This window comes from Salvelinus namaycush, unplaced genomic scaffold (assembly GCF_016432855.1).
Source record: "Salvelinus namaycush isolate Seneca unplaced genomic scaffold, SaNama_1.0 Scaffold374, whole genome shotgun sequence".
Lineage (NCBI taxonomy): Eukaryota > Metazoa > Chordata > Actinopteri > Salmoniformes > Salmonidae > Salvelinus > Salvelinus namaycush.
In genome coordinates, this window is record NW_024060719.1 from 120,125 (window position 1) to 146,686 (window position 26,562).

Here is a 26,562-nt window from a genome sequence, read left to right on the forward strand (position 1 = left end):
CCTACCACTACACCCTACCACCACACCCCACCACCTCACCCTACCACTACACCCTACCACCACACCCTACCACCTCAGCCCTCAAATTACTGATGACGTATCACAATGTCTGATGAGTTGACACTTGAAGATATAAAATGTGATTTTAGTTACTTCAAACTGCCAATGTGAACACAGTTTAAGGTGAACCTAGCCTTAAGATGGAAACTGGGCCCAGGTCCATTATTCTCATTATTTCACTCTTAGTGGCTTAAACTTTGAATATGTCCTGATCAGCGGGCAGGCTATAAATCAACATATACTCGCAGCAATTTTGCCATTCAAAAGTGAATGCCCCTTTTAACCCAAATATACTGGGCTTTAGGCATCAAAGGGTGCCTAAAGCCCAACCCCCCCTTCTCTTACCTCTCTTCCCTCCTGCCTTCTCTACCTCCTTACTTCTCCCTATCAGAGATACAACTTTTTGGTCAGATTGCTCACAATATGAAGAGACCACCCTGTACAATCAGATGATTCATCTGTAGGTCTGGATGTTGGCTTCCTCTGACCCAACCGTTGGTTCACCTGAAAACATCATAGGATAAATAATAATACACAGAATCCCTTTAAAGGAATTTTTTGCCCGATATCCATCTCATGACATGAAGAGCAGGTTTCTCCATCAACCGTACTGACCTCTGTGAAGAGTTCATACACGTTGCGTGTAGCTACTGAATCCTTAGTAAACACGTTATGCATCTCTTCAAACAATGGGCATCCTCTGTCCGGGTGTCTGATGGCAAGTGTTCCTGTGATTAAAATAAGAGACATCCTTCAGAAAAAAGTGAACTAAGACTAACATTACATTATTACGTTAAGAGAGAGGACAGCAGCAGCTCCTTCCTCCTCTCTACACCTCCCACCACTAGAGGACAGCAGCAGCTCCTTCCTCCTCTCTACACCTCCCACCACTAGAGGACAGCAGCAGATCCTTCCTGCTCTCTACACCTCCCACCACTAGAGGACAGCAGCAGATCCTTCCTGCTCTCTACACCTCCCACCACTAGAGGACAGCAGCAGCTCCTTCCTGCTCTCTACACCTCCCACCACTAGAGGACAGCAGCAGCTCCTTCCTGCTCTCTACACCTCCCACCACTAGAGGACAGCAGCAGTTCCTTCCTCCTCTCTACACCTCCCACCACTATAGAGGACAGCAGCAGATCCTTCCTGCTCTCTACACCTCCCACCACTAGAGGACAGCAGCAGATCCTTCCTCATCTCTACACCTCCCACCACTAGAGGACAGCAGCAGATCCTTCCTCCTCTCTACACCTCCCTCCACTAGAGGAAAGCAGCAGCTCCTTCCTGCTCTCTACACCTCTCACCACTAGAGGACAGCAGCAGATCCTTCCTCCTCTCTACACCTCCCACCACTAGAGGACAGCAGCAGCTCCTTCCTGCTCTCTACACCTCCCACCACTAGAGGACAGCAGCAGCTCCTTCCTGCCCTCTACATCTCTCACCACTAGAGGACAGCAGCAGCTCCTTCCTGCTCTCTACACCTCCCACCACTAGAGGACAGCAGCAGCTCCTTCCTGCTCTCTACACCTCCCACCACTTGAGGACAGCAGCAGCTCCTTCCTGCTCTCTACACCTCCCACCACTAGAGGACAGCAGCAGCTCCTTCCTGCTCTCTACACCTCCCACCACTAGAGGACAGCAGCAGATCCTTCCTCCTCTCTACACCTCCTACCACTAGAGGACAGCAGCAGATCCTTCCTGCTCTCTACATCTCCCACCACTAGAGGACAGCAGCAGCTCCTTCCTGCTCTCTGCACCTCCCACCACTAGAGGACAGCAGCAGCTCCTTCCTGCTCTCTACATCTCCCACCACTAGAGGACAGCAGCAGCTCCTTCCTCCTCTCTACACCTCCCACCACTAGAGGACAGCAGCAGATCCTTCCTCCTCTCTACACCTCCCTCCACTAGAGGACAGCAGCAGCTCCTTCCTGCTCTCTACACCTCTCACCACTAGAGGACAGCAGCAGATTCTTCCTCCTCTCTACACCTCTCACCACTGGAGGACAGCAGCAGCTCCTTCCTGCTCTCTACACCTCCCACCACTAGAGGACAGCAGCAGCTCCTTCCTGCCCTCTACATCTCCCACCACTAGAGGACAGCAGCAGCTCCTTCCTGCTCTCTACACCTCCCACCACTAGAGGACAGCAGCAGCTCCTTCCTGCTCTCTACACCTCCCACCACTGGAGGACAGCAGCAGCTCCTTCCTCCTCTCTACACCTCTCACCACTGGAGGACAGCAGCAGCTCCTTCCTGCTCTCTACACCTCCCACCACTAGAGGACAGCAGCAGCTCCTTCCTGCCCTCTACATCTCCCACCACTAGAGGACAGCAGCAGCTCCTTCCTGCTCTCTACACCTCCCACCACTGGAGGACAGCAGCAGCTCCTTCCTCCTCTCTACACCTCTCACCACTGGAGGACAGCAGCAGCTCCTTCCTGCTCTCTACACCTCCCACCACTAGAGGACAGCAGCAGCTCCTTCCTGCCCTCTACATCTCCCACCACTAGAGGACAGCAGCAGCTCCTTCCTGCTCTCTACACCTCCCACCACTAGAGGACAGCAGCAGCTCCTTCCTCCTCTCTACACCTCCCACCACTAGAGGACAGCAGCAGCTCCTTCCTGCTCTCTACACCTCCCACCACTAGAGGACAGCAGCAGCTCCTTCCTGCTCTCTACACCTCCCACCACTAGAGGACAGCAGCAGTTCCTTCCTCCTCTCTACACCTCCCACCACTATAGAGGACAGCAGCAGATCCTTCCTGCTCTCTACACCTCCCACCACTAGAGGACAGCAGCAGATCCTTCCTCATCTCTACACCTCCCACCACTAGAGGACAGCAGCAGATCCTTCCTCCTCTCTACACCTCCCTCCACTAGAGGAAAGCAGCAGCTCCTTCCTGCTCTCTACACCTCTCACCACTAGAGGACAGCAGCAGATCCTTCCTCCTCTCTACACCTCCCACCACTAGAGGACAGCAGCAGCTCCTTCCTGCTCTCTACACCTCCCACCACTAGAGGACAGCAGCAGCTCCTTCCTGCCCTCTACATCTCTCACCACTAGAGGACAGCAGCAGCTCCTTCCTGCTCTCTACACCTCCCACCACTAGAGGACAGCAGCAGCTCCTTCCTGCTCTCTACACCTCCCACCACTTGAGGACAGCAGCAGCTCCTTCCTGCTCTCTACACCTCCCACCACTAGAGGACAGCAGCAGCTCCTTCCTGCTCTCTACACCTCCCACCACTAGAGGACAGCAGCAGATCCTTCCTCCTCTCTACACCTCCTACCACTAGAGGACAGCAGCAGATCCTTCCTGCTCTCTACATCTCCCACCACTAGAGGACAGCAGCAGCTCCTTCCTGCTCTCTGCACCTCCCACCACTAGAGGACAGCAGCAGCTCCTTCCTGCTCTCTACATCTCCCACCACTAGAGGACAGCAGCAGCTCCTTCCTCCTCTCTACACCTCCCACCACTAGAGGACAGCAGCAGATCCTTCCTCCTCTCTACACCTCCCTCCACTAGAGGACAGCAGCAGCTCCTTCCTGCTCTCTACACCTCTCACCACTAGAGGACAGCAGCAGATTCTTCCTCCTCTCTACACCTCTCACCACTGGAGGACAGCAGCAGCTCCTTCCTGCTCTCTACACCTCCCACCACTAGAGGACAGCAGCAGCTCCTTCCTGCCCTCTACATCTCCCACCACTAGAGGACAGCAGCAGCTCCTTCCTGCTCTCTACACCTCCCACCACTAGAGGACAGCAGCAGCTCCTTCCTGCTCTCTACACCTCCCACCACTGGAGGACAGCAGCAGCTCCTTCCTCCTCTCTACACCTCTCACCACTGGAGGACAGCAGCAGCTCCTTCCTGCTCTCTACACCTCCCACCACTAGAGGACAGCAGCAGCTCCTTCCTGCCCTCTACATCTCCCACCACTAGAGGACAGCAGCAGCTCCTTCCTGCTCTCTACACCTCCCACCACTAGAGGACAGCAGCAGCTCCTTCCTCCTCTCTACACCTCCCACCACTAGAGGACAGCAGCAGCTCCTTCCTGCTCTCTACACCTCCCACCACTAGAGGACAGCAGCAGCTCCTTCCTGCTCTCTACACCTCCCACCACTAGAGGACAGCAGCAGCTCCTTCCTGCTCTCTACACCTCCCACCACTAGAGGATAGCAGCAGCTCCTTCCTGCTCTCTACACCTCCCACCACTAGAGGACAGCAGCAGCTCCTTCCTGCTCTCTACACCTCCCACCACTAGAGGACAGCAGCAGATCCTTCCTCCTCTTTACACCTCCTACCACTAGAGGACAGCAGCAGATCCTTCCTGCTCTCTACATCTCCCACCACTAGAGGACAGCAGCAGCTCCTTCCTGCTCTCTACACCTCCCACCACTAGAGGACAGCAGCAGCTCCTTCCTGCTCTCTACATCTCCCACCACTAGAGGACAGCAGCAGCTCCTTCCTGCTCTCTACACCTCCCACCACTAGAGGACAGCAGCAGCTCCTTCCTCCTCTCTACACCTCCCACCACTAGAGGACAGCAGCAGATCCTTCCTCCTCTCTACACCTCCCTCCACTAGAGGACAGCAGCAGCTCCTTCCTGCTCTCTACACCTCTCACCACTAGAGGACAGCAGCAGATCCTTCCTCCTCTCTACACCTCTCACCACTGGAGGACAGCAGCAGCTCCTTCCTCCTCTCTACACCTCTCACCACTGGAGGACAGCAGCAGCTCCTTCCTGCTCTCTACACCTCCCACCACTAGAGGACAGCAGCAGCTCCTTCCTGCCCTCTACATCTCCCACCACTAGAGGACAGCAGCAGCTCCTTCCTGCTCTCTACACCTCCCACCACTAGAGGACAGCAGCAGCTCCTTCCTGCTCTCTACACCTCCCACCACTAGAGGACAGCAGCAGCTCCTTCCTGCTCTCTACACCTCCCACCACTAGAGGACAGCAGCAGCTCCTTCCTGCTCTCTACACCTCCCACCACTAGAGGACAGCAGCAGCTCCTTCCTGCTCTCTACACCTCCCACCACTAGAGGACAGCAGCAGATCCTTCCTCCTCTCTACACCTCCCACCACTAGAGAACAGCAGCTCCTTCCTGCTCTCTACACCTCCCACCACTAGAGGATAGCAGCAGCTCTTTCCTGCTCTCTACACCTCCCACCACTAGAGGACAGCATCTTCCAGTGCCCACCTGAAGACATCAAAACTATGAAATAACACATGGAACCATGTAGTAACCAAAAAAGTGTTAAACATATCAACATTTATTTTAGATTCTCCAAAGTTGCCACCCTTTGCCTTGACAGCTTTGCACACTCTTGGCATAATGTTCTTCTACAATGTTGAAATGAGTAGGTGTGTCCTAACTTTACTGGTACTGTATCTATATATATTTATAAAAACAACAACCTTGGAACTTCTTGTAGGCTGGGCTACTCAAAGCAAGAAGATTCAAGAATGGATCTGATTACAGAAGATAACAAGTAGGTGGTACTTTTCTTACAATTCTCTTTGTCAGGGGCCTCGGACCAGATATAGAAAATCTTACAAAGAAATATAGAACACAGAACAAATCTACAGAAAAATAAGATCTCGAAATAAAATATTTTTATTGCAAAACAATCAACTTTCTGGTTAAGAATATAGAATGAAATCAACGTCAAATGACACCCATTAAAATATCAAAACAATATATACTCCACTACAATCCTGTAGTGAGATCAGATTAAAGAACTGTAGATTACTTGATTAAGTGAAAAGTGAAATAAATTATGAATAAAAAGTGATGAATGATAAATGAAAAGACTGCACAAACAAAAATGCCTTTCTGAGAGTTTATCTAACTCAGTATCTAATTAATTTAGTTTAGAAAAAAGGACTAATTATGAACATGTCCTGATCTGACAAGAGTACATTATACACAACATGGAAGCAAAATGAACGAAACAGGGCGGGACCTTCCTGAACTTGTACATGTTGTCAATATCTTTCACAGTCCTGCCAAATCAAATAGATCAATGCACTTTATTGACCCGAGACATTTATCATTAATATTTTTGTCAGTCATTATCTCCTCTCCTGTGATCTCTCCATCTCTTATTCTCATGTTTTCCTCTCTGAAACTTTTGCTCTCTTTCAAAAGTACCACTTTTTGGTCAGAGAGCTCACGATATGAAGTGAGCGCCCTAAGTCACTCACAACTGCTGGATCAAGGCGTATCAATTGATCTGTTTTGACTTCTCTACGTGGTGCCTCCGTATCAAGTGTGAATCCGTGCTTTTCAACTCTGTTGTCCAGACTTCTGTTCACCTGAAACAAATTGCAGGAAGAAAATTCTAATTACACTGTACACTCGAGGGATTGTTTTTCTCATATTTTCAATGGAACATATTTCTAACCTTGGTGAAGAGCTCGTACATGTGGCGGGAAGTCGAAAAGTCCTTAAACACCTTCTCCATCTCCACAAACAGTGGGCATCCATTGTCCGGGTGTATAATCGCCAGTTTTTCTACAATAAAGAAAATGTGAAATTGAGGAAAAGAGAGCCCAAACTTGAACCAAGAGAGAATTATTTTAGTCCAATATAAAGCATCAACTACCATGCTATAGGAAATTAATTTATACCTGGACACACGGCATACACAACCATGATGTCAGACTCTGTGGGAAGCAACTTTGGCGTCGAAGGACCAGATACTGTATTTCCATCCGTGTAAAGGTGTTGCGGAATCTCCTTCACTGAAAATAAAAGCAGTTCATTCACATTTTTTTTTACAATGATATCGCTATTAAATGTGACACAGACAACACAGAATATCACAAACTCATACAGCCGTAGGCCTACATACCTCCCCTACAGGCTTGTACAATGAAGAGCTTGGGTTTCTTATGGAGGGCTGGGCACTGGCTGTTGTTAAACATCTGGTAGATTTCCTCCAGCTCTATCTCCTTCCCATCAGACAGAAAGATGTGTCCTAGTCTACCGTGACACATGATCACCACCACGAGGCAACTGACACCATCTGGCAGGTTCTTTAGTTTGTCTTGAAAATTACTCAATTCCGTCATCACCTTCTGAAATGAACGCAACATACAGCATGGAATTATGATTTTCCAACACATATGGACTTATTTTTAAACATGAATTCTTGCATTTCTAGCTATTATCTTTTTCAAATTATAGTAACGTGTCAGGTACAACTTGACTATTTTCAGTTTCCTACTTGATTTAGCTGTTTAACCATGATCTCTAGTGAACATGACTGTTTCATTAGGTGCTTCTAGTCCCATTCACACCCTTTACTGTAGACTAGTAATACTCTGTGGCAATTGTGTGTAAGTAACCAACTGAAATGTAATCCTGCTCACTGCATATTGTTAATAGTACACCATGACCTATCACTGCATATTGTTAATAGTACACCATGACATATCACTGCATATTGTTAGTAGTACACCATGACATATCACTGCATATTGTTAGTAGTACACCATGACATATCACTGCATATTGTTAGTAGTAACCTTGCTCTACAGTCTCAGAAATGTTTACGTTAACATGAACTTGCCCCTTTGTCTGCAAAGTCAGCTCTGGCAGGAGGCGGATGCTTGAAGGACGTGATAACGGTTAGTGGTTATACAGTGTAACACACCCTACTGGTAATATGTGTAAAACTGTACGCTACTGAACTTCAGGACAAGTTTAGTCCAATACAAAGACATTAAAGAATGCTATTTATTCAAATGAAAACACATTTCAAAATAACAATGTTGTTTTGAGAAGGATAAATTATAACTGTGTTAGGATATTGGCTGTAAGCCAAGGATAGCAGAACACACTCATAATGAAACTGAAAAGCTTCAGCAGGATGTTTTTCTCATTCTCATTGGATGAGAGTTTTTGTCTCTGAGTACAGAGGAAGTGGGGTGGAGGCGGTGCCTAACAAGGTCTGGAAAGTACCAAACTGTACGGTTTCGCAACAGTGTGTGTGAACTTGAAAGCAGACATTAGTTGAACATATTGTGAACATATTGTGGCAAGACAAATGGATAACTCTCAAATCCAGGTGAGTTGACTCATTTTATTAATACATTGTTGTACATGTTTTTACATATCTAATCACATCAGTATATTATGGACCTCAGTGGAGCAACAACATCCAGGCAGGGTTTTATGAACTCAGATCATTCCAAGTGAAGTTGTTATTATGTACTAAGGGCCAGAACAGAAAACAACAAAACAGCTTTTAGATTTCTGGACCCTTGGTTCTGGAATAGTCTCCAGCATTCCTTCAACGTATCGGACTTTGTCCCAATAGAGGAATTCATGGCTAAAGTTGGACGGTGTTCAACTACTATATTTCAAGCCAATATCATATCTGTTTTATGATCACTATGGGTATTGGTTTTGATAGTTATGTGTTTTGCTGTCTATGTTCTGTACTGTTGAATGTGCATTTGTATTATTGAGCTGCTCTTCAAGGCCAGGTCTCCACCATTACAGTTATTCTGACCTCGATGGGACTTCCTGGTTAGATAAAAGAACAAAATCAAAATGATCTTATATATATACAGTGGGGCAAAAAAGTATTTAGTCAGCCACCAATTGTGCAAGTTCTCCCACTTAAAAAGATGAGATGACAGACAAAATGAGATGACAGACAAAATGAGAAAAAAAAATCCAGAAAATCACAAAAAACATTTTTTTATGAATTTATTTGCAAATTATGGTGGAAAATAAGTATTTGGTCACCTACAAACAAGCAAGATTTCTGGCTCTCACAGACCTGTAACTTCTTCTTTAAGAGGCTCCTCTGTCCTCCACTCGTTACCTGTATTAATGGCACCTGTTTGAACTTGTTATCAGTATAAAAGACACCTGTCCACAACCTCAGACAGTCACACTCCAAACTCCACTATGGCCAAGACCAAAGAGCTGTCAAAGGACACCAGAAACAAAATTGTAGACCTGCACCAGGCTGGGAAGACTGAATCTGCAATAGGTAAGCAGCTTGGTTTGAAGAAATCAACTGTGGGAGCAATTATTAGGAAATGGAAGACATACAAGACAACTGATAATCTCCCTCGATCTGGGGCTCCACGCAAGATTTCACCCCGTGGGGTCAAAATGATCACAAGAACGGTGAGAAAAAATCCCAGAACCACACGGGGGGACCTAGTGAATGACCTGCAGAGAGCTGGGACCAAAGTAACAAAGCCTACCATCAGTAACACACTACGCCGCCAGGGACTCAAATCCTGCAGTGCCAGACGTGTCCCCCTGCTTAAGCCAGTACATGTCCAGGCCCGTCTGAAGTTTGCTAGAGAGCATTTGGATGATCCAGAAGAAGATTGGGAGAATGTCATATGGTCAGATGAAACCAAAATATAACTTTTTGATAAAAACTCAACTCGTCGTGTTTGGAGGACAAAGAATGCTGAGTTGCATCCAAAGAACACCATACCTACTGTGAAGCATGGGGGTGGAAACATCATGCTTTGGGGCTGTTTTTCTGCAAAGGGACCAGGACGACTGATCTGTGTAAAGGAAAGAATGAATGGGGCCATGTATTGTGAGATTTTGAGTGAAAACCTCCTTCCATCAGCAAGGGCATTGAAGATGAAACATGGCTGGGTCTTTCAGCATGACAATGATCCCAAACACACCGCCCAGGCAACGAAGGAGTGGCTTCGTAAGAAGCATTTCAAGGTCCTGGAGTGGCCTAGCCAGTCTCCAGATCTCAACCCCATAGAAAACCTTTGGAGGGAGTTGAAAGTCCGTGTTGCCCAGCAACAACCCCAAAACATCACTGCTCTAGAGGAGATCTGAATGGGCCAAAATACCAGCAACAGTGTGTGAAAACCTTGTGAAGACTTACAGAAAACGTTTGACCTCTGTCATTGCCAACAAAGGGTATATAACAAAGTATTGAGATAAACTTTTGTTTTTGACCAAATACTTATTTTCCACCATAATTTGCAAATAAATTCATTAAAAATCCTACAATGTGATTTTCTGGATTTTTTTTTCTCATGTTGTCTGTCATAGTTGAAGTGTACCTATGATGAAAATTACAGGCCTCTCTCATCTTTTTAAGTGGGAGAACTTGCACAATTGGTGGCTGACTAAATACTTTTTTGCCCCACTGTATTATCTTTGTCGGTTCAACACAGCAGGAGATTGACAGATATGACTTGAAGGAACAACGCAGAGCTTTGATGTTGTGTACCAAGAAGGGTCACAAGGGTGCTGATGGCGACCTCAAAATAATGACCAAACTTTTCATGGATTATGGTTTCCTGTATAAAATTAAGATTGACAAAACTGCAAAGGTAAGTTTTCATGTTTCTTTGTTTGCCAGATGTATTAAGTACTCATTTACAATATATAAATATATACACAAACTATTCCAACTATTCTTTAGAGAAACAACTATTCAACAATGTCTCACCCATCTACACACAATAGCCCATAATGACAAAGTGAAAACATGTTTTTATTGACAAGTGAAAACAAATGTATTGACAATAAAATACAGGTGAGTGTGTGTACAGTATGTGATGATTATACCTATTAAGGGGGGTTTTACTTTGTGATGGACTTCCCCATTCAGGAAATGAAGAAGGCAGTCTCTGAATTCAGAGACGACATCAACAGAAGCCCAGAAAACACCAGCTGTGTTTTTGTAGTGATCACCTCCCATGGACACCGTGATGTCATCATAGGTGCAGACAACAACTGTCTGCCAGTGAAAGATATAATTGAACCGTTTGGAGACGAGCTGTGCTCCAAGATGAAGGGGAAGCCCAAGGTCTTCATCATAAATGCCTGTAGAGGGCGTAAGTTACCACTTCCATGTACAGTACTATACAGTCCCTCCAGGATTTTGTGACATTTTTTTTGTGATTTTTGCATCAAAAAAAATATTTTGTGGCAGCTTTTCTGAAATTCTGCGATACATTTTGTGATGTTTTTTTCACGTTAATTTCCTATAAAGTAATAAAAAGTAATATGTCCTCAGGTTTAGGACGATATTAAGCAAAATACATAATCCAAAAACAATTAGAAACATATAAAGTGCTCAATTGTGTTTATTTTCCTGAACAAACAGCTCTGTCATAATCCACTCACACACCTCTCCTCTCCATCAGGCTTGGGGCTTGCTATCAACACAAGATGAACCTCCCATTCCTACTCTCTCTCTCTCTCCCTTTCTCTTAAAAAAAATAGATTCAAAGCTGATTAATCGCTTTCAATTTGAGTATCTATATTTCTTTCTAATAAGTTGTTTTCAAAATACTTGATTGTGATTTTTTTCTGAAAAGGTCGTAAGGGAGATAAAGAACAGACAATGTTGTTGATATCTACTATTCCCTTTTTAAACAATCCAGAAAGATTGTTCTTTCGTGATCCGTACTAAGTTTTACAGAGTTTAAACCGGCAAAGCTGACAAATTGCACTCAGTGCTTTGAGCAGCGCTCTCCATAGACAGACTGGGGAGAGCAGAGTACCGACCACCCTACTAAAGCCAAGGTTAGCGGAGTAAAACGCCACTCACCTTTATTCTTTCAGCGCTTGCTACAGTCTTCCCTGCTACCACTTCAGTCATGGTGATCTGCCGCTGCAGTGGGAACTGTTCTAACATTCTCATATACTTTGTTGATTCGAAGTGACTGTTGATTGTCGACTTTATCTAGATTCCAAATTTGATTTGATTTGCCTGTCAGCCATCAACAATCACCCATCATCTTCGCACGTGAATGCGTTGACAGGCCAGGGGGGAAAACTTTGTTGACGTGTGGTCGGATTGGGCCATTTTCCACGGTAACAGTGCAGTAATTGGTCAAAATGACAAACCCGCTTTTGATTGGACCTTTTTATGCGCTAAAAATGCGGGGATTGGTCAAAATTGCGAGCTCTCGCATAATATGCGCTGATTGGTTGATTTATGCGATCACAGAATCGCGGAATCCTGGAGGGTCTGACTATAGCTTTACAACATTCTGGTAACTTTCCCAAAACTCTTTAAAAATCCTGTTTTGAAGATTCCTGGAATCAGGAGGAAATAAGAAAGGAACTCCGGAATCCTCCAGGATTTAAAGAAAAAATGGGATTGTTTTTCTTCTTAAAAAACCACTAACTATTGTGAAATTCAATTATTTAATGATGTATAATAATTGTCTTAACATATTTAAATCTAAGCGGAGGAGGATTTTGGAGTGCCTCTTTACTCTGCTGCTGATACTAAACCATCAAAGAAGGCCCAGTCCACACGAACATACAGGTCCAGCCGAGTACCACCATGTATTGATGATATGCTGGTTGCATATTCATCTATGACCGGTAATTACATCAATTACTTTTTATTATTTTTTAAAGTTCAACATTTAAGTGATGTAGGACACACCCCTGCAGCACCCACAATATTGTTTTAAACCATTAAGCCATGGCAAAATGTTTGAAATTAAAACTTTTCTAACAGCCTAAAGGCAAAATGTGTGGAACAGCATGAGATTAGCTTTAAAACTACACATTTTTCTATCTTCCCAAAGGAGAATTGCAAGAACTCATTTTATTTATAAACAAATAATTATCTGACCGTTGCCTTTCAAAACTGTGTTACGCCTCTGAATACACAATCAACTGTGTTACCCCACTGAATACACAATCAACTGTGTTACCCCACTGAATACACAATCAACTGTGTTACCCCACTGAATACACAATCAACTGTGTTACGCCTCTGAATACACAATCAACTGTGTTACGCCTCTGAATACACAATCAATGGTTTGTGATAAACCAACTACAGTTTTCTTCCAGTCAAGTGAATAATGAATTAGTAAACTATTGTATAACCAAAGACAATAGATACATTAATCATACTGTTGAGATAATGTTTCCAATTGTATCAGACCTTCAAATAAATCTAGGTGTTCATTCAAAGGAAACATGAATGACAAATTATGTTCTGTTACAGATTATGTGTCCTTGATGAGTTCTGTGGGGTCACATATGATTGTCGACATAGGTGAAGTGTTTGATGATTCAGCCACAGAGAAAGAACACGTCTATGACTTATTGGTGAAGGTACAGTTTTCCTATGAATAATACATTAATGTCAGTCCTCCATGTGTTACATAGTAAAACAAAAGTGGTACTAGCAACATGAACTAATGTTGCTGTTGTCTATGTGAAGGTTAAATACAGTATGTTTTAAAGTTGAAGACAAGTTGGTGGCCAGTATGATGCAAAAAAAATAAGTGAATTTGTAACAAATTAAAATACCACTGATTGTCACTGTGGCTTTTGATTAGTTTCCATTCGGGTCATTTGGGATGGTTGGTGTTGTTTAAACAGCATTTCCAACCAAAGCAGACTGTACATTGTGACAGACTGTACATTGTGACAGACTGTACATTGTGACGTACTGTACATTGTGACAGACTGTACATTGTGACGTACTGTACATTGTGACAGACTGTACATTGTGACGGGTTGTACATTGTGACAGACTGTACATTGTGACGGGTTGTACATTGTGACAGACTGTACATTGTGACGGGTTGTACATTGTGACGGGTTGTACATTGTGACAGACTGTACATTGTGACATACTGTACATTGTGACAGACTGTACATTGTGACAGACTGTACATTGTTTTACAGACTGTACATTGTGACAGACTGTACATTGTGACAGACTGTACATTGTGACAGACTGTACATTGTGACAGACTGTACATTGTTTTACAGATTGTACATTGTGACAGACTGTACATTGTTTTACAGATTGTACATTGTGACAGACTGTACATTGTGACAGACTGTACATTGTGACAGACTGTACATTGTGACAGACTGTACATTGTCTTCTACATCTACAGGCCAATGCAAAGATGGTGATGAGAGATACAACAAAGAAAGTGGTGATGACAATCGAGTCCACCCTCAAGAGGCTCCTTTACCTGGAACGTAAAACTGGAGCTGAGACAACTAATCTAGAAAAGTAAAGATAATAAGTTGGAATGTATATGCAATTACGACAATTATCATCAGGGGCAGGATAGTAACCTGTCTGGATGAAATCCCTGAGCCGAAAAGGTAAAACATTGTTGTTCTACCCCTGGGCAAGGCAGTTAACCCCCAACAACTGTGGATGCAGCCCCCTGCACCTCTCTGATTCAGAGGGTTTGGGTTAAATGACTCCTGCACCTCTCTGATTCAGAGGGGTTGGGTTAAATGACACCTGCACCTCTCTGATTCAGAGGGGTTGGGTTAAATGACTCTGTTAACTGATCAGGACAACTATCAGGGTGACAACTATCAGGGTGACAACTATCAGGGTGACAACTATCAGGGTGACAACTATCAGGGTGACAACTATCAGGGTGACAACTATCAGGGTGACAACTATCAGGGTGACAACTATCAGGGTGACAACTATCAGGGTGACTTTCTAACATCAAGTTGTACAGTTCTGAACTTCTCCATCTTACATGCCGATGACATGGTTGCAGTTGTAGGTCGTTTATTGACGTATACTTTAGTCTTTTCTACCCTGTAAAGCCAAACACCTTTTCTCCTCTTTCAGGAAGGATGAATGTTTTCTCTTGTGAAGTAAAGGAGCTGGAATAGCTGGTCAACAGAGTGAAAAAGATGAAGGAGACCCTGCAGAGGGACAGTTTAGAGGATTGAAGCGGCCATCTTGATACACAGGCATTGGAAATGTAGTACATAAACAGTGAATTTGCTTACTAGTGAATAGACTTCAGGGGGAAGCCAAACGGAAGCAAACGGGGTGGGACCTTCCTGAAATAATGTAGAGAAAAACGTGAAGAAAATAATGATTATTGAATCCAGATATGTTATGTTGTAGTCATGTTAAATGTACTGTCTGTATTTCTTAATGTCTCAATGTATGGAATATTCTAATTTAATGCTAAATTGTTCGGGGCTTGTTGTGTGATGTTTCATATGATAAATTATAAATATGTTGTCATTGTCTTTTATGTAAATACTCTTATGATGAGGATGCTGATCAGCGTGACAAAATCTAATGCTATAGATTACAATAGTTTTACATGCTCTATCCAGAACAGAATAGATGCTTAGAAAAACTGCAACATTTCTCCCAACAGTTATGCTGGAGAGGCAGGGGGAGGGAAGGGGAGGCAAGGGGAGGGAAGGGGAGGGGAGGGGTGGGAAGGGAAGGGGTGGGAAGGGAGGCTGCTGGGCCTCTTGGAGAATACTGGGGTGTATTCATTAATGTAAACCATAGAGAAACAATTAGCAACAAAAAGAAATGTTTGTTTTTGGAGATTTTCTGATTTGTCCCTCATCGTTTAGTGTGTTTTCTTATGTTTGGTACCATTTGGTTCCTAATGAAGACACCTCAGGGGGGGGGGCAAACGGAGACAAACAGGGTGGAATCTTACTGAATTTGTCCAATAGCAACTATTTAGTAAAAAAAAAAAATTCTGTTGGGAAACATTTTTGCTACGGTCACATTGAAGAGATGGTAGTATCTCTGAACATGCAGTAGAGGGTGACAGAGCTCCTTGCTCTATGCAGTGACTGACGTTGTTTCCTGTGATTCAATCAGATTTTAAAACCAGGGTTTTGGGGACCCACAGAGGTTGCACATTTTTGCTCCTGCCCTGTACTAACACGACTGAATCCAGATATTCAAAGAATGTATGGAAATGAAGAACTTCTGTATTAGATGTGGTGTGTAGATTTAGCATTAAGTTGTATTGACGCAACCATCTTACATGTAATACACACCTCCCACCACTAGAGGACAGCAGCAGCTCCTTCCTGCTCTCTACACCTCCCACCACTAGAGGACAGCAGCAGCTCCTTCCTCCTCTCTACACCTCCCACCACTATAGAGGACAGCAGCAGCTCCTTCCTGCTCTCTACACCTCCCACCACTGGAGGACAGCAGCAGCTCCTTCCTGCTCTCTACACCTCCCACCACTATAGAGGACAGCAGCAGCTCCTTCCTGCTCTCTACACCTCCCACCACTATAGAGGACAGCAGCAGCTCCTTCCTCCTCTCTACACCTCCCACCACTAGAGGACAGCAGCAGATCCTTCCTGCTCTCTACACCTCCCAACACTAGAGGACAGCAGCAGCTCCTTCCTGCTCTCTACACCTCCCACCACTGGAGGACAGCAGCAGCTCCTTCCTGCTCTCTACACCTCCCACCACTATAGAGGACAGCAGCATCTCCTTCCTGCTCTCTACACCTCCCACCACTGGAGGACAGCAGCAGCTCCTTCCTGCTCTCTACACCTCCCACCACTATAGAGGACAGCAGCAGCTCCTTCCTGCTCTCTACACCTCCCACCACTGGAGGACAGCAGCAGCTCCTTCCTGCTCTCTACACCTCCCACCACTATAGAGGACAGCAGCAGCTCCTTCCTGCTCTCTACACCTCCCACCACTATAGAAGACAGCAGCAGCTCCTTCCTGCTCTCTACACCTCCCACCACTAGAGGACAGCAGCAGCTCCTTCCTCCTCTCTACACCTCCCACCACTAGAGGACAGCAGCAGCTCCTTCCTGCTCTCTACACCTCCCACCACTAGAGGACAGCAGCAGCTCCTTCCTGCTCTCTACACCTCCCACCACTATAGAGGACAGCAGCAGATCCTTCCTCCTCTCTACACCTCCCACCACTAGAGGACAGCAGCATCTCCTTCCTGTTCTCTACACCTCCCAACACTAGAGGACAGCAGCAGCTCCTTCCTGCTCTCTACACCTCCCACCACTAGAAGACAGGAGCAGCTCCTTCCTCCTCTCTACACCTCCCACCACTATAGAGGACAGCAGCTCCTTCCTCCTTTCTACACCTCCCACCACTATAGAGGACAACAGCATCTCCTTCCTGCTCTCTACACCTCCCACCACTAGAGGACAGCAGCAGCTCCTTCCTGCTCTCTACACCTCCCACCACTAGAGGACAGCAGCAGCTCCTTCCTGCTCTCTACATCTCCCACCACTAGAGGACAGCAGCAGCTCCTTCCTGCTCTCTACACCTCCCACCACTAGAGGACAGCAGCAGCTCCTTCCTGCTCTCTACACCTCCCACCACTAGAGGGCAGCAGATCCTTCCTCCTCTCTACACCTCCCACCACTAGAGGGCAGCAGATCCTTCCTCCTCTCTACACCTCCCACCACTAGAGGACAGCAGCAGATCCTTCCTCCTCTCTACACCTCCCACTACTGGAGGACAACAGCAGATCCTGTAGTACCTTTCCTGTTCTATAGAGGCTGAAGTGATTAACAATAGACAGATGGTACGGCAGCATGGTTGGAAGTTTGACCAACTTACAGCGCAACATGTTCAGGCCCCACATTTTCATTGGGAGCGACATGTCAAATATTCTGGCCTATCCAGACAAAGGAACGATTTGTCCTTGTGGAACTCACAGTTGCTCTTTCAATGAAGAGAATCTTGCAGATGCAACAATAGTAGTTTCATCTCGCTGTGATATTCTCATATCATTTAGTACATAAACATTTTTTTAAATGATTTCATAGAATTGAACTAAGACCACTTTCTCTTGGTCGCAGACCAATCACTGTGCTGACAGCTGACTATGTAATGAGTGGCAGACCAATCACTGTGCTGACAGCTGACTATGTAATGAGTGACAGACCAATCACTGTGCTGACAGCTGACTATGTAATGAGTGACAGACCAATCACTGTGCTGACAGCTGACTATGTAATGAGTGACAGACCAATCACTGTGCTGACAGCTGACTATGTAATGAGTGACAGACCAATCACTGTGCTGACAGCTGACGTTGTAAAGAGTGACGGACCAATCACTGTGCTGACAGCTGAAGTTGTAATGAGTGACAGACCAATCACTGTGCTGACAGCTGAAGTTGTAATGAGTGACAGACCAATCACTGTGCAGACAGCTGACGTTGTAATGAGTGACTGGTGTCTGTTCAGTGGAGGTTTAACACCTCGATCAGACGGACAGCGTCACTGCGTTGTAGTACACCAGAAGTTCATTAATTACCACGCGTCTTTAATACCCATAAAAACACGGAAATGGTTCCAATGTTATTTTTTTCACATCATACATTTTTTACAGAAAATATACATTTCAAATTGAATGCGTGTTTGGTGTAGGTTTACCTTGACGTGACGTTTTCATAGCCGTGTGATTCTGTCTCGGACAAGGGGAGTTTTATCAATATATTCGCCTAAATTTCGCAATTTTAATTATTGATCAAAGTCACCTTGTCCGAGAGAGATTTACGCGTTAATTAAACGTCACGCCGGGGTGAGTCTACACCAAACACAGACCTTATAGGAAGTAGTTGTAAAAATCCCAGATGGAAAAATCAATGGTGAAAAAACGATCAGAACCATTTCCTGGTTGTATGACTCATACTGCGGTAGTCAATGGTGAGCTGCGTTTAACTTGCAACATAGAAGAATAATACGCACACGCTTCAATGGGGCAGAAGTCCGTCCGTTGTTGTGATTCTGGATGGCCAGATAGCTAGCAACAACAAACTGCCATGTGGGGAAACGTAGGTGACTCGTTTCAGCTAGTTTTATCTTTGTCACATCAGCCTTGGCTTTGGCTCCCCCTGCTGTCCAGCTCAGGCGTTCGGCGTCGCCGGCCTTCTAGCTGCTGCCGAACCTGCTGCTGGCAAACGCCCTTCACTCATCAACCCCGTGACTTGTCTCGTCATCATTACACACACCTGGTTCCAATCCCCACTCTATCACTGTATATATACTCCCTCTGCCAGTTGTCTTTGTCGGTTTAAATGTTACTTGTTTTCCCGAGAGGAATATCTCCTACTATTTCCTGAGTACTTTATATGTTGTACTTTGGGTTCTTGGCTTTTCTGTTTGTGAAGATATCTTTTCAGCACAACAACGTTTGGGTTTTCGTCCCGTCTTTTTATACACGGTGCTTTAATACACTCAGTAGTTGTAAACCTGCGAGTGCCTCCTGCCTCCTCTTCTCTACGCCAGTGACAGTCTTGTTCTTCATACTATGTCCTGTTGAGGTTGTTGTTTTGACACATTAAGTATATAAACCCTGTATTGAAAAGCTGTTATCTGTTCCAGGAATTCAGCAACACAAAAGCGTGTAGAACTACATAGAGAGATAATATAACTACATAGAGATAATATAACTACATAGAGATAATATAACTACATAGAGAGATAATAGAACTACATAGAGAGCTAATAGAACCACATAGATATATAATATAACTACATAGAGATATAATATAACTACATAGAGAGATAATATAACTACATAGAGACTTAATAGAACTACAGAGAGTTAATAGAACTACATAGAGATATAATATAACTGCATAGAGAGATAATAGAACTACATAGAGAGCTAATAGAACTACATAGAGATATACTATAACTACATAGAGAGATAATAGAACTACATAGAGAGATAATAGAACTACATAGAGAGATAATAGAACTGCATAGAGAGATAATATAACTACATAGAGAGATAATAGAACTACATAGAGAGCTAATAGAACTACATAGAGAAATAATAGAACTACATAGAGAAATAATAGAACTACATAGAGAGATAATAAAACTACATAGAGACTTAATAGAACTACATAGAGAGATTATATAACTACATAGAGACTTAATATACCTACATAGAGAGATAATATAACTACATAGAGAGATAATAGAACTACATAGAGAGATAATAGAACTACATAGAGAGATAATAGAACTACATAGAGACTTAATATACCTACATAGAGAGATAATATAACTACATAGAGAGATAATATAACTACATAGAGAGACATTAGAACTACATAGAGAGATAATAGAACTACATAGAGAGATAATATAACTACATAGAGACTTAATAGAACTACATAGAGAGATGATAGAACTACATAGAGAGATAATATAACTACATAGAGAGATAATAGAACTACATAGAGAGATAATAGAACTACAGAGAGCTACTGTAACTACATAGAGAGCTAATATAACTACATGGAGAGCTAATAGAACTACATAGAGAGCTAATAGAACTACATAGAGAGCTAATAGAACTACATAGAGAGATAATAGAACTACAGAGAGAGATAATAGAACTACATAGAGAGATAGCTGGAGTCTCTGGTCCAGAATCAACATGTTGATACTTCTTCAGTAGCTGGAGTCTCCGGTCCAGACTCAACATGTTGATACTTCCTCTGTAGCTGGAGTCTCTGGTCCAGAATCAACATGTTGATACTTCCTCTGTAGCTGGAGTCTCTGGTCCAGAATCAACATGTTGATACTTCCTCAGTAGCTGGAGTCTCTGGTCCAGAATCAACATGTTGATACTTCCTCTGTAGCTGGAGTCTCTGGTCCAGAATCAACATGTTGATACTTCCTCAGTAGCTGGAGTCTCTGGTCCAGAATCAACATGTTGATACTTCCTCTGTAGCTGGAGTCTCTGGTCCAGAATCAACATGTTGATACTTCCTCTGTAGCTGGAGTCTCTGGTCCAGAATCAACATGTTGTCCACCATCACCTCCTTCACTACTAAAGGTGAGTTTGACCTAATCTAATGTATTACTATGTAAGGGTTCAACCTAAGGTTTCACTTTGTAACAGCGGAGGCTGGTGAGGGGAGGACGGCTCATAATAATGTCTGGAACGGAGCAGATAGAATGGAATGGCATCAAACACCTGGAAACCATGGAAACCATGTGTTTGATGTATTTGATACCATTCCGCTCCAGCCTTTACCACAAGCCCATCCTCCCCAATTAAGGTGCCACCAACCTCCTGTGCTTTGTACTTTTTTTATTTTTACGTTTTAACTTTTTAAGGTTTGACTTAGTTTGCTTTACAATAGCATGACCTGAACTGTCACATGACCTGAACTGTCACATCACCTGAACTATCACATGACTTGAACTGTCACATGACCTGAACTGTCACAATATGAACCTGGGTATTATTAGAATAAAAGCTTACAGTTAATCAGATTCTCCAGTCCCACGTATCGTCATCCTGCTACTCTGTCCTGGATTCCCCTCCAGACCTGCTTACCCAGTCCCAACCCCTCTCACTCCAGCCTCAGCCTCTGGACCTGGTTACCCTGTCCCAACCCCTCTCACTCCAGCCTCAGCCTCTGGACCTGGTTACCCTGTCCCAACCCCTCTCACTCCAGCCTCAGTACCTGCTTACCCTGTCTCAACCCCTCTCACTCCAGCCTCAGTACCTGCTTACCCTGTCTCAACCCCTCTCACTCCAGCCTCAGTACCTGGTTACCCTGTCCCAACCCCTCTCACTCCAGCCTCAGCCTCCAGACCTGCTTACCCTGTCCCAACCCCTCTCACTCCAGCCTCAGCCTCCAGACCTGCTTACCCTGTCCCAACCCCTCTCACTCCAGCCTCAGTACCTGCTTACCCTGTCCCAACCCCTCTCACTCCAGCCTCAGCCTCCAGACCTGCTTACCCTGTCTCAACCCCTCTCACTCCAGCCTCAGTACCTGGTTACCCTGTCTCAACCCCTCTCACTCCAGCCTCAGCCTCCAGACCTGCTTACCCTGTCTCAACCCCTCTCACTCCAGCCTCAGTACCTGCTTACCCTGTCCCAACCCCTCTCACTCCAGCCTCAGCCTCCAGACCTGCTTACCCTGTCCCAACCCCTCTCCCTCCAGCCTCAGCCTCCAGACCTGGTTACCCTGTCCCAACCCCTCTCACTCCAGCCTCAGCCTCCAGACCTGCTTACCCTGTCCCAACCCCTCTCACTCCAGCCTCAGTACCTGCTTACCCTGTCCCAACCCCTCTCACTCCAGCCTCAGCCTCCAGACCTGCTTACCCTGTCCCAACCCCTCTCACTCCAGCCTCAGTACCTGCTTACCCTGTCCCAACCCCTCTCACTCCAGCCTCAGCCTCCAGACCTGCTTACCCTGTCCCAACCCCTCTCACTCCAGCCTCCGGACCTGCTTACCCTGTCCTAACCCCTATCACTCCAGCCTCAGCCTCCAGACCTGCTTACCCTGTCTCTACCCCTCTCACTCCAGCCTCCGGACCTGCTTACCCTGTCCTAACCCCTCTCACTCCAGCCTCAGCCTCCAGACCTGCTTACCCAGTCCCAACCCCTATCACTCCAGCCTCAGCCTCCAGACCTGCTTACCCAGTCCCAACCCCTATCACTCCAGCCTCAGCCTCCGGACCTGCTTACCCTGTCCCAACCCCTCTCACTCCAGCCTCAGCCTCCGGACCTGCTTACCCTGTCCCAACCCCTCTCACTCCAGCCTCAGCCTCCTCACCTGCTTACCCTGTCCCAACCCCTCTCGCCTCAGCCTTCGGACCTGGTTTCCATTAACCCGCCCGAGCTTCCCCTGACCTGCACTCCATCTTCCCCCTGTGTTTCAATAAATACCTTGGTTACTTCATCCCAGTCTGCTCTTGGGTTCCCCTGTTCCACTCAGTGTAACAGGTTGGGCCCCTTGTTCCCCTGTTCCACTCAGTGTAACAGGTTGGGCCCCTTGTTCCCCTGTTCCACTCAGTGTAACAGGTTGGGCCCCTTGTTCTATCCAAGGACTGGGGTTGTCTCCTTTATCTATACATTTTCATTTGAGTCATTTTCCAGATGCTCCTACCCAGAGCCACTTACAGTTACACAGAGAGAGAGAGAGAGAGAGAGAGAGAGAGAGAGAGAGAGAGAGAGAGAGAGAGAGAGAGAGAGAGAGAGAGAGAGAGAGAGAGAGAGAGAGAGAGACAGAGACAGAGACAGAGACAGAGACAGAGACAGAGACAGAGACAGAGACAGAGAGAGAGAGAGAGAGAGACAGAGAGAGAGAGAGAGAGAGAGACAGAGAGAGAGAGAGACAGAGAGAGACAGAGAGAGACAGAGAGAGACAGAGAGAGACAGAGAGAGACAGAGAGAGAGAGAGAGAACCTCGTTTTCTAGAGACTTTGATGAACTGGATAAAGATTGAGTTAGGAATTGGGACATGTTAATACTGAAGGCCTATATTTAGAAGCAGATTCTTGAAATATTGATGTTCTATCTAGTGACTGAAGTAGTTCATGTTGATTCATTAACTGTTGATTAAATCCTTGTTTTCTACCTGGTGACACATATATTTCTAGTTATTTTATATATTTTCCGCTACTTATACATACATTTCACATACACAATTGACATACATGTTACTTTTATATACAGCGAATCACATAACAATAATACATGACTGAACATAAACTCTTTAATCCCGCCCCTCAGCCTCTCTCAGCCCATCCCACCTATCACCATAGACCTCAGCCCATCCCACCTATCACCACAGACCTCAGCCCATCCCACCTATCACCACAGACCTCAGCCCATCCCACCTATCACCATAGACCTCAGCCCATCCCACCTATCACCATAGACCTCAGCCCATCCCACCTATCACCATAGACCTCAGCCCATCCCACCTATCACCATAGACCTCAGCCCATCCCACCTATCACCATAGACCTCAGCCCATCCCACCTATCACCACAGACCTCAGCCCATCCCACCTATCACCACAGACCTCAGCCCATCCCACCTATCACCACAGACCTCAGCCCATCCCACCTATCACCATAGACCTCAGCCCATCCCACCTATCACCATAGACCTCAGCCCATCCCACCTATCACCATAGACCTCAGCCCATCCCACCTATCACCATAGACCTCAGCCCATCCCACCTATCACCATAGACCTCAGCCCATCCCACCTATCACCATAGACCTCAGCCCATCCCACCTATCACCACAGACCTCAGCCCATCCCACCTATCACCACAGACCTCAGCCCATCCCACCTATCACCATAGACCTGAGCCCATCCCACCTATCACCATAGACCTCAGCCCATCCCACCTATCACCATAGACCTCAGCCCATCCCACCTATCACCATAGACCTCAGCCCATCCCACCTATCACCACAGACCTCAGCCCATCCCACCTATCACCATAGACCTCAGCCCATCCCACCTATCACCATAGACCTCGTTTGGTTTCCATATATTTTTCAAATTGTTCTGTGATGTTTTAAAGGAATTTGTTTACCTTTCTAATTGTATAGTGTCCACAGATTGTGAGCTAAAGATGAAAACCTTTCCAACGAGTCGCGAACCTCTTCCTGGAAATGACCGAAGCGCAGCGTGGTACGTGTTCATGATATTTTATTAAATCAGAACACTAGAACAAAAAATAACAAAGAGAAAAACGAACAGTTCTGTAAGGAAACTAAACCATACAGAAAACAACTACCCACAAAACACAGGTGGGAAAAAGGCTGCCTAAGTATGATTCCCAATCGGAGACAACGATAGACAGCTGTCCCTGATTGAGAACCACACCCGGCCAAACACAAAGAAATAGAAAACATAGAAATAAAGAAACTAGAATGCCCACCCTAGTCACACCCTGGGCGTGACAGAGTATTATTATATTATTGATTGATTGTCTGTCCAGATCGCCCAACATTGTAAGGTTCATTTGAAGTGAATGTTGGGATTTTTTTAACCATTCCTGAACCTGTGACCAGAAACAAGCTACATGGGGGCAATACCAGAATAAATTATTCAGTGATTCTGTCTCTTCTCATCAAAATCTACAGAGCTGAGATTGTTGTATGCCCCATATATATATATAACATTCTGTTGGTGGCAATAATTTAGCATAATAATTTAAATTGATGTTCTTGTTGGATATAATTTGAATAGTTAGCATTAGATTGGCCTTAAGAAATAGATACAGAGATAATGGACAGCCTAGTTCTAGTTGTCTTAAAAGCTCACTACTTTCTGAGAAGTAACCATTATATACTATTTTACACCTGGGGCTATTCTCCCCCTCTCTCATTCTTTCTCTGCCCCTTCCGCTCTCTCTTTCCCCGTTCCCCTCCTCTTTCTCTCTCTCCCCCCTCTCTCTCTCTCTCTCTCGCTCTCCCCACTCTCCCTTCTCTCTCTCTATCCCCCACTCTCTCTCTTTCTCTCTCCACCTCCTCTCTCTTTCTCTCTCTCCCCCCTCCTCTCTCTCTCTATCCCCCCTCCTCTCTCTCTCTCTCCCCCCTCCTCTCTCTCTTTATCCCCCCTCCTCACTATCTCACCCCTCCTCTATTTCTCTCTCTCTCTTTCTCTCTCGAACATTGTCTCTCTCAAACACTCTCTGCAACACACACTCTCTCTCTAACTTGATACAGATTAAATCAGTGTTCCTAAATCCTAATCCGGTATAATCCAGCCAACAGGCCTTTGATCGACTGATAGCTGACATGTTTAGGTAAGATTTGGGCCATTTTTAGATCACTGCTTGGAATTCTTGTCATAATTTGTATTTAGTTTTTCATCAATGCCGTCTGTTCAGGGACTTTACTGAAAGTAAAACAGCCAAAATGAGTTATTTGAATATGTCTTAAAACCATTGTACTGCACCTGTCTGTACTCATTTCTGTAATGAACACAACATATTTGACAGATAATGACGTTTAATAATAAAACAAAATATGATTATTAAAATCTTGTGATAAAGACTGGTTGTCACACACAGGACAGTCACTCCAATCAAATCATCGGATGGATAAATATATAACAACACCATAGAGGGGGAAAGACATTATGTAATCTTTCTAGGAGTCATATGACCCGCCCCCTTTTCTCTCTACTTCCCCACTCTCTCTCTAGCGCTCTGTCTCTCTCTCTCTCTCTCTGTCTCTCTAGCTCTCTCTCTCTCTCTCTCTCTAGCGCTCTCTCTCTCTCTGTCTCTCTAGCGCTCTTTCACTCCCTCCCCCTCTTCCACCCTCTCCCTCCCCTCCTCTCTCTCGGGGATCGGGACAGATGGGGCGAACAGGAGGGGTGGGAGTACTTTAATTCTGCTAACATGTGACTGTGAACTGGCACAGCTTTAAAGGCTTACGTGAGGGAAACGGCCAGTCTGCGTTGGTCTCTTCAACGGATCCGCTCCAGCTCCTCTGTTACCGCGGTGAGAAACCAACAGAAAATATGTCTCGGACTGACTGACTCTGAGATGAATTTCGAAGCGCATTAAAACATCTGGCTGTGGCCATAGTTCTATAGACCAACTGACCAGTTCAGTTCGATACTCTTTACACTCTGATCAGAAATATAAACACAACATGTAACAAATTCAATGATTTTACTGAGTAACAGGAAATCAGTCAATTGAAATATATTTATTGGGCTCTAATCTATGGATTTCCCATGACTGGACAGGGTGCAGCCCTGGGTGGGCTTTGGAGGGCATAGGCCCACCTACTTAGCAGCCAGGCCCACCCCCAGGCCCACCCACAATCCCGCAGGTTAAAAAGATGGATGTGGAGGTCCTGGGCTGGTGTGGTTAAACGTGGTCTTAGGTTGTGAGGCCGGTTGGACGTACTGACAAATTTTCTAAAACAACATTGGAAGTGGCTTATGGTAGAAAAATGAACATTAAATTCTCTGG

The 26,562-nt window shown here is 45.3% G+C and overlaps 2 protein-coding genes across 5 annotated transcripts; one reads left to right on the forward strand and one right to left on the reverse strand.

Annotated features, from left to right (window-relative positions):
- Nucleotides 1-5,651: 5,651 nt before the first annotated feature.
- Nucleotides 5,652-7,134, reverse strand: LOC120040696 (caspase-14-like). Its single transcript, XM_038985761.1, has 4 exons — nucleotides 6,915-7,134; nucleotides 6,691-6,804; nucleotides 6,465-6,574; nucleotides 5,652-6,375 (listed from the first exon to the last, which is right to left on the reverse strand). Exons 1-4 carry the CDS (start codon nucleotides 7,132-7,134, stop codon nucleotides 6,202-6,204), a joined length of 618 nt encoding a protein of 205 aa, XP_038841689.1. The 3' UTR covers nucleotides 5,652-6,201.
- Nucleotides 7,135-8,023: 889 nt separating this feature from the next.
- LOC120040698 (caspase-14-like) lies at nucleotides 8,024-15,225 on the forward strand. Of its 4 annotated transcripts, none has more exons than XR_005475723.1 (7): nucleotides 8,024-8,132; nucleotides 10,240-10,398; nucleotides 10,680-10,905; nucleotides 12,269-12,409; nucleotides 13,047-13,156; nucleotides 13,954-14,170; nucleotides 14,661-15,225. XR_005475723.1 is itself a non-coding variant. In XM_038985763.1 (7 exons), the coding sequence occupies exons 1-7, from the start codon at nucleotides 8,112-8,114 to the stop codon at nucleotides 14,683-14,685; spliced, it is 804 nt and encodes a 267-aa protein (XP_038841691.1). In that variant the 5' UTR covers nucleotides 8,024-8,111; the 3' UTR covers nucleotides 14,686-15,225. The 4 variants fall into 4 exon arrangements, 3 of the variants coding, with proteins under 3 accessions (XP_038841691.1, XP_038841692.1, XP_038841694.1); XM_038985763.1 differs by having other exon boundaries at nucleotides 13,954-14,075; XM_038985764.1 differs by having other exon boundaries at nucleotides 10,243-10,398; nucleotides 13,954-14,075.
- Nucleotides 15,226-26,562: the final 11,337 nt, after the last annotated feature.